This window comes from Papio anubis, chromosome 5, assembly GCF_008728515.1.
Source record: "Papio anubis isolate 15944 chromosome 5, Panubis1.0, whole genome shotgun sequence".
Taxonomy (NCBI): Eukaryota; Metazoa; Chordata; class Mammalia; order Primates; family Cercopithecidae; genus Papio; species Papio anubis.
The window spans coordinates 44288592-44300685 of record NC_044980.1 but is presented as its reverse complement, the minus strand read 5'-3'; the positions used below and the strand labels follow the sequence as shown (position 1 = coordinate 44300685).

The 12094-nt window shown below is 34.7% G+C and overlaps 1 protein-coding gene across 1 annotated transcript in view; it reads left to right on the top strand.

The window, feature by feature from the left end:
* HCN1 (hyperpolarization activated cyclic nucleotide gated potassium channel 1) overlaps window positions 1-12094 on the top strand; it is a 423498-nt gene that overhangs the window by 372838 nt on the left and 38566 nt on the right. Inside the window, exon 6 of the mRNA XM_003899650.5 lies at window positions 11841-12081. Coding sequence (XP_003899699.3) covers window positions 11841-12081 — 241 coding nt within the window. The remainder of the gene's footprint in view (window positions 1-11840; window positions 12082-12094) is intronic.

The window sequence follows — 12094 nt, the reverse complement described above, 5'->3', positions numbered from 1 at the left end:
TCAGATGAGTAGATTGCAAAAATTTTCTCCCATTCTGTAGGTTGCCTGTTCACTCTGATGGTAGTTTCTTTTGCTGTGCAGAAGCTCTTTAGTTTAATTAGATCCCATTTGTCAATTTTAGCTTTTGCTGCCGTTGCTTTTGGTGTTTTAGACATGAAGTCTTTGCCCATGCCTATGTCCTGAATGGTACTACCTAGGTTTTCCTCTAGGATTTTTATGGTATTAGGTCTAACATTTAAGTCTCTAATCCATCTTGAATTAATTTTCGTATAAGGAGTAAGGAAAGGATCCAGTTTCAGCTTTCTACTTATGGCTAGCCAATTTTCCCAGCACCATTTATTAAATAGGGAATCCTTTCCCCATTTCTTGTTTCTCTCAGGTTTGTCAAAGATCAGATGGCTGTAGATGTGTGGTATTATTTCTGAGGACTCTGTTCTGTTCCATTGGTCTATATCTCTGTTTTGGTACCAGTACCATGCTGTTTTGGTTACTGTAGCCTTGTAGTATAGTTTGAAGTCAGGTAGCGTGATGCCTCCAGCTTTGTTCTTTTGACTTAGGATTGTCTTGGCAATGCGGTGTCTTTTTTGGTTCCATATGAACTTTAAAGCAGTTTTTTCCAATTCTGTGAAGAAACTCATTGGTAGCTTGATGGGGATGGCATTGAATCTATAAATTACCTTGGGCAGTATGGCCATTTTCACGATATTGATTCTTCCTATCCATGAGCATGGTATGTTCTTCCATTTGTTTGTGTCCTCTTTTATTTCACTGAGCAGTGGTTTGTAGTTCTCCTTGAAGAGGTCCTTTACATCCCTTGTAAGTTGGATTCCTAGCTGTTTTATTCTCTTTGAAGCAATTGTGAATGGAAGTTCATTCCTGATTTGGCTCTCTGTTTGTCTGTTACTGGTGTATAAGAATGCTTGTGATTTTTGCACATTAATTTTGTATCCTGAGACTTTGCTGAAATTGCTTATCAGCTTAAGGAGATTTTGGGCTGAGACAATGGGGTTTTCTAAATATACAATCATGTCATCTGCAAAGAGGGACAATTTGACTTCTTCTTTTCCTAACTGAATACCCTTGATTTCTTTCTCTTGCCTGATTGCCCTAGCCAGAACTTCCAACACTATGTTGAATAGGAGTGGTGAGAGAGGGCAATGTATAGCCTTCAGTTTACCACCTGACAATCAACAAATGCCCATGTCAGTCTTTCCAAATGTATGTAACTGAAAAAAACAAATTGTTGGTTAATGTCTAAACCTTCAAGATTTGTGGTGATTCTAGATTTGTGCAAAGGTTAAGGTGGCTTCTCAGAATCCATCAAAACCCCAAAGTAGCAAGCCAGGCTGCCCTGGGATACCATAGTTCCTCCTCTTGCAAGCATGTGGTTACTGGCAGACTACATAACATCTACAAAATGGGGCAGTAATACTACCTAAGACACAGGATTGTTGGAGGATAAAATAAATTAATATTTGTAAAACATTTAGACAATACCTGAAACCCAGCAATAACTCAATAAATGTTGTCTCTTCTTTTTATTACATTCATTCTTAGAATTATCTTTGCCTAAAAAAAACTCCCTAAACATACCAGCTGCTCTTCTGATTATAAAGAATTCAAGCTACTGAATTGGAAAGAAAAAATGGGATATTTGGAGCACTTTTTAATAGGATGTTCTAGTAGATGAGTTTCACGTGGTATAGATTTGCTTCCATAGATTTATTTGTTTCTAAAGTCAATAAAGAAACCTCCAGGTAGGGATGTCTTTTGAATGTCTGATGTAAGTTCTTAGAAGGAAGATCTTATATGCTCTGTATAATCTAAAAATATAGGGTGTGTTGGAGTGTAGAAATTTAGCAATGTAACAGCAGCTCTATTTTGTTAAGATTACTCTATGATTCATTTGTGTAGTGGTGGAAATTATATTTATAGCTACCATGCTTAAAACTTTTCAGAAACATACTGTTTAGAATAATAATAATGTAAAATGGAGCTGAATTAGATGTTTCACAAAATGGGACTTTATAAAGTGATATTTAAGTTATCAATATAAAGTTATAGTGCTAAAGGAACCTTAAAGTTTTGCTATTCTTTTTTATATAACTGAATGAGATATTGCTTAAAATTTCTTAAAGTCTCAGAGTATTTAGTATTCCAAAATACAGATTTGTGATTAACATAAATCCTTCTAGAAACAATCTGAATATATCAAACTCATTTTTTTGTGGAAGTTCTAAAGCTAAAAAAAGAGGAAAAAAATTATCAACAAACCAATTACAATAAAAGATACTAGTTAGAATGAAAAGGCAAGCCACAGATGGGGAGAAAGTATTTGCAGTGCATATCCCCCAAAAAAGGACTCATGTCAAGAGTTTATGAAGAACTCTTACCATAGAAAAAGGGGGAAACTCTTCATTGCGCATCTCACAAAACAGGCTATTCATCTGACCAAAAAGCTTAAGAAAATGTGCTTAATGAGCATACTAATGGGAAAATGCAAATTAAAACTACAATAAGAAAAAAACACAAGTGCAAAAAGCAAAACAGTGAGATATATCTGCTTACCCACCAATGGCTAAATGATAAAATCAAATTTTGCCAAAGATGTGGGACAGCTGAAACATTACATGTTGATGGAATGAGAGAAGAATAATAGAATCATTTAGGAAAACTTTCGGCAGCAACTGTAGTGAAGTATATGCTTATTCCACTATCCAGAAATTCCAATATAAGGTATATACTCAAGATAAATCAGTGCATAAGGTGCCTCAAGAATGTTCCTCCCAGCTTTTAATTTTCAACTGATGTTTATTTTATTGACCTAAAACTGGAAACATCCCAAATGCCATGAAGAGTAGAATGGATAAATAAATTGTAGTATAACCATAAAATGAAATATAGCCTGAAATTTAAAAAGAATGATCTTCCACCATACAACAGTTAGCAATCACATTAACAGGATGGTGAGTAAAAGAACAAAGACACAAAAGATTACGTAGTATGCGACCTCATTTATGTGAATTTCAAGAACAAGCAGAACTGCTCTGTAGTGATAGAAATCAGAATAGCTAAAACCTCTTGGTTGACTAAGATGAGGCAAAAGGAGCCTTCTGAGAAATTGTCTGTATTTGAATCCAGTTGGTTATACAGGTGCATGTATTTTTTTAAAAAAATCACTTAAAATTTGTGTACACTTAGGATTTGTCCACTTCAAATTCTGTTGTAACTTAAAAAGAAACTCCCTACACTGTGACTAAACAATGAACATGAATAATCCTGTCATATTTTAGCAAAATAATGGGAAGGACTGCTGTAAGCAAATAGTTTTATATCTAAAATAAATAGACATCATGTCAACCAAAGAACAAATAACAGGATTCTTTATTGCTGTTTCATTCTTGTATTATGCTGCTTCATTCTTGTATATAATATATAAAATTCGATTTAAAATCTTAGCACTACCCTTTAGCAGGGTTACTGTTTGCCAAATGAAAAGCATCCTCAAGAGGGCATTGCATAAGAAAAATCTTCACCCAAGTGTGTGAGTGAATGTTTTAGAAGACTTAAACAACCATTCCATTTGGTTGAAAGGTGGATCTCAGAAAAATCTGACATAAATATTTCTATCTCATGTCATCTTTTAAGACAGCTTCTTAATGAATACAAATATATGTACACCTTGGTTTCCAACGTGGACTCTTCTTGATTACAAAGATTTTTTCTAACTTGAAATATTTGAGGAAATAATTCGAAGCATTTCCCATCTGAGTTTATTTACTTGGCTTCCCAGTGTGTAGCCCACAGCTAGAAATTTGAGAAAGCTGTTGATGAACTTTGAAGGCAAACATTCCCTCCAGGTTCCAAGGCGACCAGTGTACTCTTCCTCTGCAATTACTGCTCTGTCTGAACTTTTCCTCAGAGGAATAAATAAAGCTGCAGGTCTCATGCATCTTCAATGAGAAACCTTATGCAACGTATTTTACCAAAATCACATTCTGGCATTTCTTCAGTCAACACTTTTACATCGAACTGTTCCTTTTATGGGCAACATACTCTCCATGGATCATAACACTTATGCCATAATTATCAACACTAAAGCAACAAGTCCACTCCAGAGAACTTAATATTGTTTAACTTCAAAATTATGTTATTTCTGCATGGGTGTTTATACCCAATATTTCTTATGACTTATTTTAGCAAAATAAAATGTCAGCAAATTTATCAATTCCCTTTTCAGATGTTTAAACAAATTTTCTAACATAAGCTGATTGCAAATGTAGGAAGAAATTGAACCAGTGTATTTTAAATAGTAACATTTGAAATCCACCCTTTTGCTAGTGGGCAACTTGAGATGTTTTAAAATAAAAACCATATTGATGCTATATAAATTATGTAATAATATTCCTTGGAGATAGAATTTCTTTGGAACAACATATTTGTTTCTCTGTCATTTTTTGCTGTCTTTAATAAATGAAAATATATTTCTAACTTTGAAATAATTATAGATTTTTTAACTTTCATTTTAAGTTCAAGCTTACATGTGCAGGATGTGCATGTTTTTTAAATCCATGAACATGGGGGTAATGGGGGTTTGTTGTACAGATTATTTCATCACCCAGGTATTAAGCCTAGTATCCATTAATTATTTTTCTTGATTCTATCCCTCCTCCCATCCTCCGAGAGGCCCCAGTTTATGTTGTTCCTCTCTATATGTCCATGTGTTCTAATTTAGCTCCCACTTGTAAGTGAGAACATGAGGCTTTTGGTTTTCTATTCCTGAATTAATTTGCTAATGATAATAGCCACCAGTTCCATCCATGTCCCTACAAAAGACAAGATCTCATTCTTTTTTATGTCTGCATAGTATTCCATGCTATATATTTACCACATGTTCTTTATCCAGTCATTCATTGATGGACATTTGGGTTGATTCCATGTCTTTCCTATTGTGAATTGTGCTGAACATACACATGCATGTGTCTTTATGATAGAACAATTTATATTCCTTTGGGTATACACCCAGTAATGGGATTCCTGGGTTGAATGGTATTTCTGTCTCCAGGTCTTTAAGGAATCACTACACTGTCTTTCACAATGTCTGAACTAATTTATGTTCCCTTCAAGAGTGTATAAACGTTCCTTTTTATCCACAACATCACCAGCATCAGTTATTTTTTGACTTTTTAATAATAATCATTATGACTGATGTGAGATGGTATCTCATCGTGTTTTGATTTACATGTCTTTAATGATCAGTGATGTTGAGCTGTTTATCATATGCTTGTTGACCTTATATGTCTTCTTTTGAGAAGTGTCTGTTCATGTCCTTTGCCCACTTTTTAATGGGGTTGTTTGTATTTTTCTTATAATTTTGTTTAAGTTACTATAGATGCTGGCTATTAGGCATTTGTCAGATACATAGTTTGCAAAAATTTTCTCCCATTCCGTAGGCTATTTACTCTGTTGATAGTTTATTTTGGTGTGTAGAAGCTCTTTAGTTTAATTAGTTCGCATTTGTCAATTTCTGCTTTTGTTGCAGTTGTTTTTGGGATCTTCATTATAAAATCTTTGCTTGTGCTTCTGTCCTGAATGGCATTGGCTAGGTTATCTTCCAGGGTTTTTATAGTTTTAGTTTTTACATTTAGTCTTGAGGCAGTAATAAATAGCCTACCAACCAAAAAAAGTCCAAGACCAGATGGATTCACAGCTGAATTCTACCAGATATACAAAGAAGAGCCAGTAGCATTCCTACTGAAAATATTCCCAAAAATTGAAAAGGAGGGAGTCCTCCCTAACTTATTCTATGAGGGGAGCATCATCCTGATACCAAACCTGGCAAAGAAACAACGAAAAAAGAAAATTTTAGCCCAATATCCTTGATGAACATCGATGCAAATGTCCTCAACAAAATACTGTCAAACGGAATCCAGCAGCACATCAAAAAGCTTATCCACCACAATCAAGTAGGCTTCATCCCCGGGATACAAGGTCAGTTCAACATACACAAATCAATAAATATGATTAATCACATAAACAGAACTAAAGACAAAACCACATGATTATCTCAATAGATGCAGAAAAGGCTTTTGATAAAATTCAATATCCCTTCATGTTCAAAACTGTTAATAAATTAGGTATTGAAGGAACATACCTCAAAATAGTAAGAGCCATATATGACAAACCTATGGCTAACATCATACTGAATGGGCAAAAGCTGAAGTATTCCCTTTGAAAACCAGCACCAGACTAGCATGTCTTCTCTCACCACTCCTCTTCAACATAGTATTGGAAATTCTGGCCATAGCAATTAGGCAAGAGAAGTAAATAAAGGGCATCCAAATAAGAAAAGAAGAAGTCAAGCTATCCCTGTTTGCAGATGACGTGATCTCATGTCTAGAAAACCCCATTATGTGAGCCTAAAACTTCTTAAGCTGATAAACAACTTTAGTAAAGTCTCAGGATACAAAATCAGTGTACAAAAATTGTGTCAGCATTCCTGTACACCAACAGTCAAGCTGAGACACAAATCTCAGAAGACATTCCATTCACAATTGCCACAAAAGGAGCAAAATAACTAGGAATACAGCTGACAAGGAAAGTGAAGGATCTCTACAAGGAGAGTACAAACCACTACTCAAAGAAATAAGAGATGATACAAATGAATGGAAAAACATTCCATGCTCATGGACAAGAAGAATCAATATTGTTAAAATGGCCATACCACCCAAAACAATTTATAGATTCAATGCTATTCCCATTAAACTACTACTGACATTCTTCACAGAACTAGAAAAAACTGTTTTAAAATTCTTATGGAACTATAAACTAGCCCAAATAGCCAAGACAACCCTAAGCAAAAAGAACAAAGCTGGAGGCATCATGCTACCCAACTTCAAACTATACTAAAGGGCTACAGTAACCAAAACAGCATGGTACTGGTACAAGAACAGACTCATAGACCAATGGAACAGAATACAGAAATAATTATAGATTTTTATTAGTAAACAAAAACTTGATAAAAAACATTTATCTGAGGTTGAAAATGCATTATATATATACAATTTGTCTTCTTATGACAGACTACAGTTATTAACTCCACAGCAAATAAACAGACACATTCCAAGCCTGCTGCTTAACCCCAGACTGCACTATGGTATGACTGTTTTCAAGTATTTACTAGGAGATCTTTTTTAAATTAACTTTTAAATGAGTTAAATTAAAGAAAATATGCTTTACATGCTATGACAAAATATCATATTTTCTTAACTATGAAGAGCAGTAATTACATCTTTAATAAGCTTTTTATTTTTAAATAATTTTATATTTGCAGATGTCTTAATTCATTTTTCATTGCTATAAATGACTACCTGAGGCTGAGTTATTTGTAAAGAAATTGATTTGTCTTACAATTCAGCAGCCTATACAAGATGCATGGCACCAGCATCTGTTTCTAGTGAGGACCTCAGGAAATATTCAATCATGGTGGAAGGGGAAGGGGAGCCTGCATGTCGCATGATGAGAGAAGACGTGAGAGAGAGAGTAGGTGCCAGGCTCCTTTTAGCAATCAGCTCTCATGGGAACTAAGAGAGTGAGAACTCACTCATTAACTCAAGGACAGCACCAAATCATTCATGTGGGTTCTTCTCCCCCATGACTGAAACACCTCCTCCCATGCACCACCTCCAATATTAGGTCAGATTCCAGCATGAATCGTGGAGTGCTAAGCATACAAACTATGTAAGCAAAAAAGCTTCAGAAATAGTATGGAGAATTCCCATATACCTCACATCCAGTTTCCCCTGTTTTTAATACCTTATAACTACAGTTACGACTCAAAATTGATATATTATTATTGAAAGTCCAAACATCATTCAGATTCCCTTAGTTTGCTTTAAAGTTCTTTTTTTCTGTCCTAAGATCCCATCTAGGATACCACATTATGGTCAGTTGTCCTGTCTCCTTAGTCTCCCTTTGTCTGGGACAGTTTTTTCCAAATGTCCTTGTTTTTGATTACCTTGATCATCTTGAGGAGAATTGGCCAAATATTGCGTAGAATTTTCCTAAATTTGGGTTTGCTGATGGTTTTGTGATAATTAAACTGGGATTATGGGTTTGTTGTAGGAATGCCACAAAAGTAAAATGCCCTTCTGATTACCAAGAGTACATGCTACCAACATGATTTAGCACTGTTGATGTTAACATTGATCGTCTGACTTGAGGTGGAGTTTTTCATGTTTCTCTATTGGAAAGTTACTACTTTTCCCCTCTTTTCCTTATTGTATTCTTTGAAGGAAGTCCCCATGCTCAATGCTCAGCCCATCCTTAAGGGTTTGGTAATTATTCTCCAACTTTTTGAGGCAGGAATGCTTATATGAATTATTTGAAATTATTTTGAATTTAAAGAGAAAGTTTATGTGTTATCCCTGACTTTTTAGTAGTTTAGCCAGTCATCTAGATTTGTATGTGATCTTGGTTATGTATTTTATACTTTGGGTTTAATCCAATACTTTTTGTTGTTGTTACTCAAATTTTTCCAGCTTTGTTTGACTATTGGTAGCTCTTTCAGTTGGCCCCTGTGTGCCTTTGAAATACCTTCATTACTGTGTGGTTTTTGTTCGGTTTCATTTTGGGGATTGGTCTTTCTGTTTGTTTTTTCATTTGTTTTTAGCATGTACATACTTTCTTATACTACAAAATGTTCCAGGAAAGAAATAATTGCATTTTTTAAAGTGCCAGCATAAACTTAATAGTCTGGAGCAACTTATTACTAAGATCAGAACCATGTGTTTGCCTTCCTTAGCAAGCAACCTTTCCTCAATTTAATGCATATAGATAATACTCCTAACTCAGATCTGATATTTTGATTAAAAGAGATAATTATAACAAGTGCCATAAGTAATCTGAATGAATGTTAGAGATAGTAATTGTGTGTTTTATTTACCTCAATGTGCCATAAGGAAAGGTGATTGATTAAAAATATTTTTTTTAAGTTTTGCTTCATTCTATACTTACATGATTGTTTCTATATACTAGACATCCTCAAAAAAAGCAGTTTTCATGGGAGGATGAAAGACTTTTAGAATCCAAGAAGATTCTGTCTCATTACCTTTTTTCTATCATATCTTTGTTAGAATTTACAGTTTTAATCAGGTAATACTCCTGGGAAGTAAAAGTTGCATGAAGGAAGAAAACATTAATAGATTTCTTCAAACAAAACTATGAAATTATTCCAGGAGTATTATAATAAATGGAGTTCTAACAGAAACACCTGGATATGCAATGTATCATTAACAAGTTATTCATAATTGCAATTATTTCCTAAAATAAAAAATGAGAGATCAGTGAAGTGAAACATTTGCATAGTTCAAATCAAGGTACAAACATGAAGGGATTCTCTATTTTTTTGTATGAAAAATTATTTTCTCTATAATCTGAGTCATTTTCAGTTTCCTACACAGTATTATTCTACGTCATTTTATATGTGAAATAATTAACTCTCAATCAACTAATCTAGCTATTTTCATGACATAGCTCTGTCTTCTTTTAACTCCACATCACTTTTTATCTTCCTGTTGTTTTGTATAGAAATATTTGGAATAGTAAAAACAAATTTTTTAATGCAGAAGACTTGTCTCTCAATCCATTTGCTTAAGAAAGCTGAGTTTTAAGTAACCATCTCCCAACGAGAATAAAATTAGTGTTTGTGAATACTTTTTTACAACTGAAACTCCACCTTCCTCCCTTCCTTTCTCCCTCCCTCCCTGCCTTATTTCCTTCCTTCATTCGTTCATTCTTTCCCTCCCTCCTTCCTTCCTTCTCTCCTTCCTTCCTTCTTTATTCTTCCTCCCTCCCTCCCTGCCTCTGTTTCTTCTTTAATCCATTCCTTCTTTCCTTCCCACCTGCTCCCTCCCTTCTTCCCTTCTTTCTTTCCTTCCTCCCCTCCTTCATTTCTTCCTTCTCCACTGCTTCCTTTATATGCATGCATATTTATTCAGTACTTACTACTTACTGAACATTATTATAGACCCACACTCCATGCATCAGATAAAATTATCACAAATTTCCCTAGATACAGTCAATCATGGACTCAAGTGTATATTTTGGCCTGAATAATGCTGCACTAAGTACCACATTTAATATCTTTCTCTTGTCTTTGCTGCTAAGTTCACTTTCTGATTATTGTTGCTTATTTGTGTATATTTTCTCATCTTCCATGAAGCTCCACTATTACAGACATTGTTATTCTTAACTAAACTCACAAAATATTGTTGAGAATGAAACACCTTTTCTTCCACGGTAGATCCAAAATGTTGTGCCTTCTGTATCAGCTGGAATTCTTTATCTATCCTGGATGGTATTAGCTCATTTGATGAAATAAGATCATGGAAACTTTCTTTCTCAGTCTTGGAATTTATGGGTCTGTATAGCATATTTCCCCAAGGCAGAAGATAGAGTTCTCAGACTCTGTTACTACCTATGATTCTTTGTGCCTTCTTTTAACCTCTTAGCAGACATGACCAATTTCTGTGCCTCTTAAACAAAATTGCAAATGCAGTCCCAACCTTTTGTGGGGGGCTTAAACAAAATCACAAATGCAGTCCCAACCTTTTGTGGGGCGACTCATTGGTAAGGAAATTTCTGAGAAGTGGCTTTGTGGCAAAATGTAGATTTCCACTGTCTATTCTGTGTCACATAACTGATTTGCATGATTAAAAATGTTTGATTCCACATTTCTGTTTTCATCCAGAGGGATAAAAATATGTTTAATCTTGATCAGAATCCATAGAATGAAATCAAACATACAGATCTCCTATTTAAGAACTGACCTGCTCCTGGAATAAAACAAACAAGTCAGGAAAAGGCAAATATGTCCTCCCTCTAGCCCATCATTTGCAATGGAATCCCAAGAGTCTTTAGAAAGAACGACTTCTGATTCTAGCCCAGACAACAACTGAATTTATAATTTTAATTTTTGTTTTTGTTTTTGTTTTTTTTTTTTTTGAGATTGAGTCTCACTGTGTTTTCCAGGCTGGAGTACAGTGGTGTGATTTCTGCTCACTGCAATCTCCACCTCCTGGGTTCAAGCAATTCTCTGCCTCAGCCCCCCGAGTAGCTGGGATTACAAGTGCCCACCAGCATGCCCACCTAATTTTTGTATTTTTAGTAGAGATGGGGTTTCACCATCTTGACCAGGCTGGTCTTGAACTCCTGACCTCGTGATCCACCCACCTTGGCCTCCCAAAGTGCTGGGATTGCAGGCATGAAGCACTGTGCCTGATGAATTTATAATTTTAGATTAGAGTCTCCTTTGTGTAACCTTTTTCTGTACTATCCATTGTCCTCACTCTAATGTGAATGACATTAACAAAAAAAAAACCATCAAAATGCTTTTGTCTGGTAGTTGGGCCCAGACAAAATGGAGCACAGAAGCAGCAATGTCATAGCTAATAGGAAGTGATATGGCTTTCTTTCTTCATAAATAAAAGATAAAATGAAGAATAAAATATATTCACATTTTAGAAGTTTTAGCTTCATATACACAATAGTAAAGAAATGGGAAGTTTTAAAAGATGAGATTTTCATATATTGAATTAACATTTATCGAATATTTAATATATTCTTATACTACACTAGGTTCTGGGAATACAAAAATTTCAAAATCAAAATAAAACGCAATCCTGACTGTAATGTGATGTGCATTACTGTAATTTATGAATTTTTGTATCTAAATTTAAATTGCAATGTTATGCTATATCTATTTTTTAAATTTCAGCATGTTTTTCTTCCAGATATGATTAATATCTCTCTTAATATTTGTTTACTCTTGACATCTTTAGGAGATAGTCAACTTCAACTGTCGGAAACTGGTGGCTACAATGCCTTTATTTGCTAATGCGGATCCTAATTTTGTGACTGCCATGCTGAGCAAGTTGAGATTTGAGGTGTTTCAACCTGGAGATTATATCATACGAGAAGGAGCCGTGGGTAAAAAAATGTATTTCATTCAACATGGTGTTGCTGGTGTCATTACAAAATCCAGTAAAGAAATGAAGCTGACAGATGGCTCTTACTTTGGAGGTTAGTAAAAAAG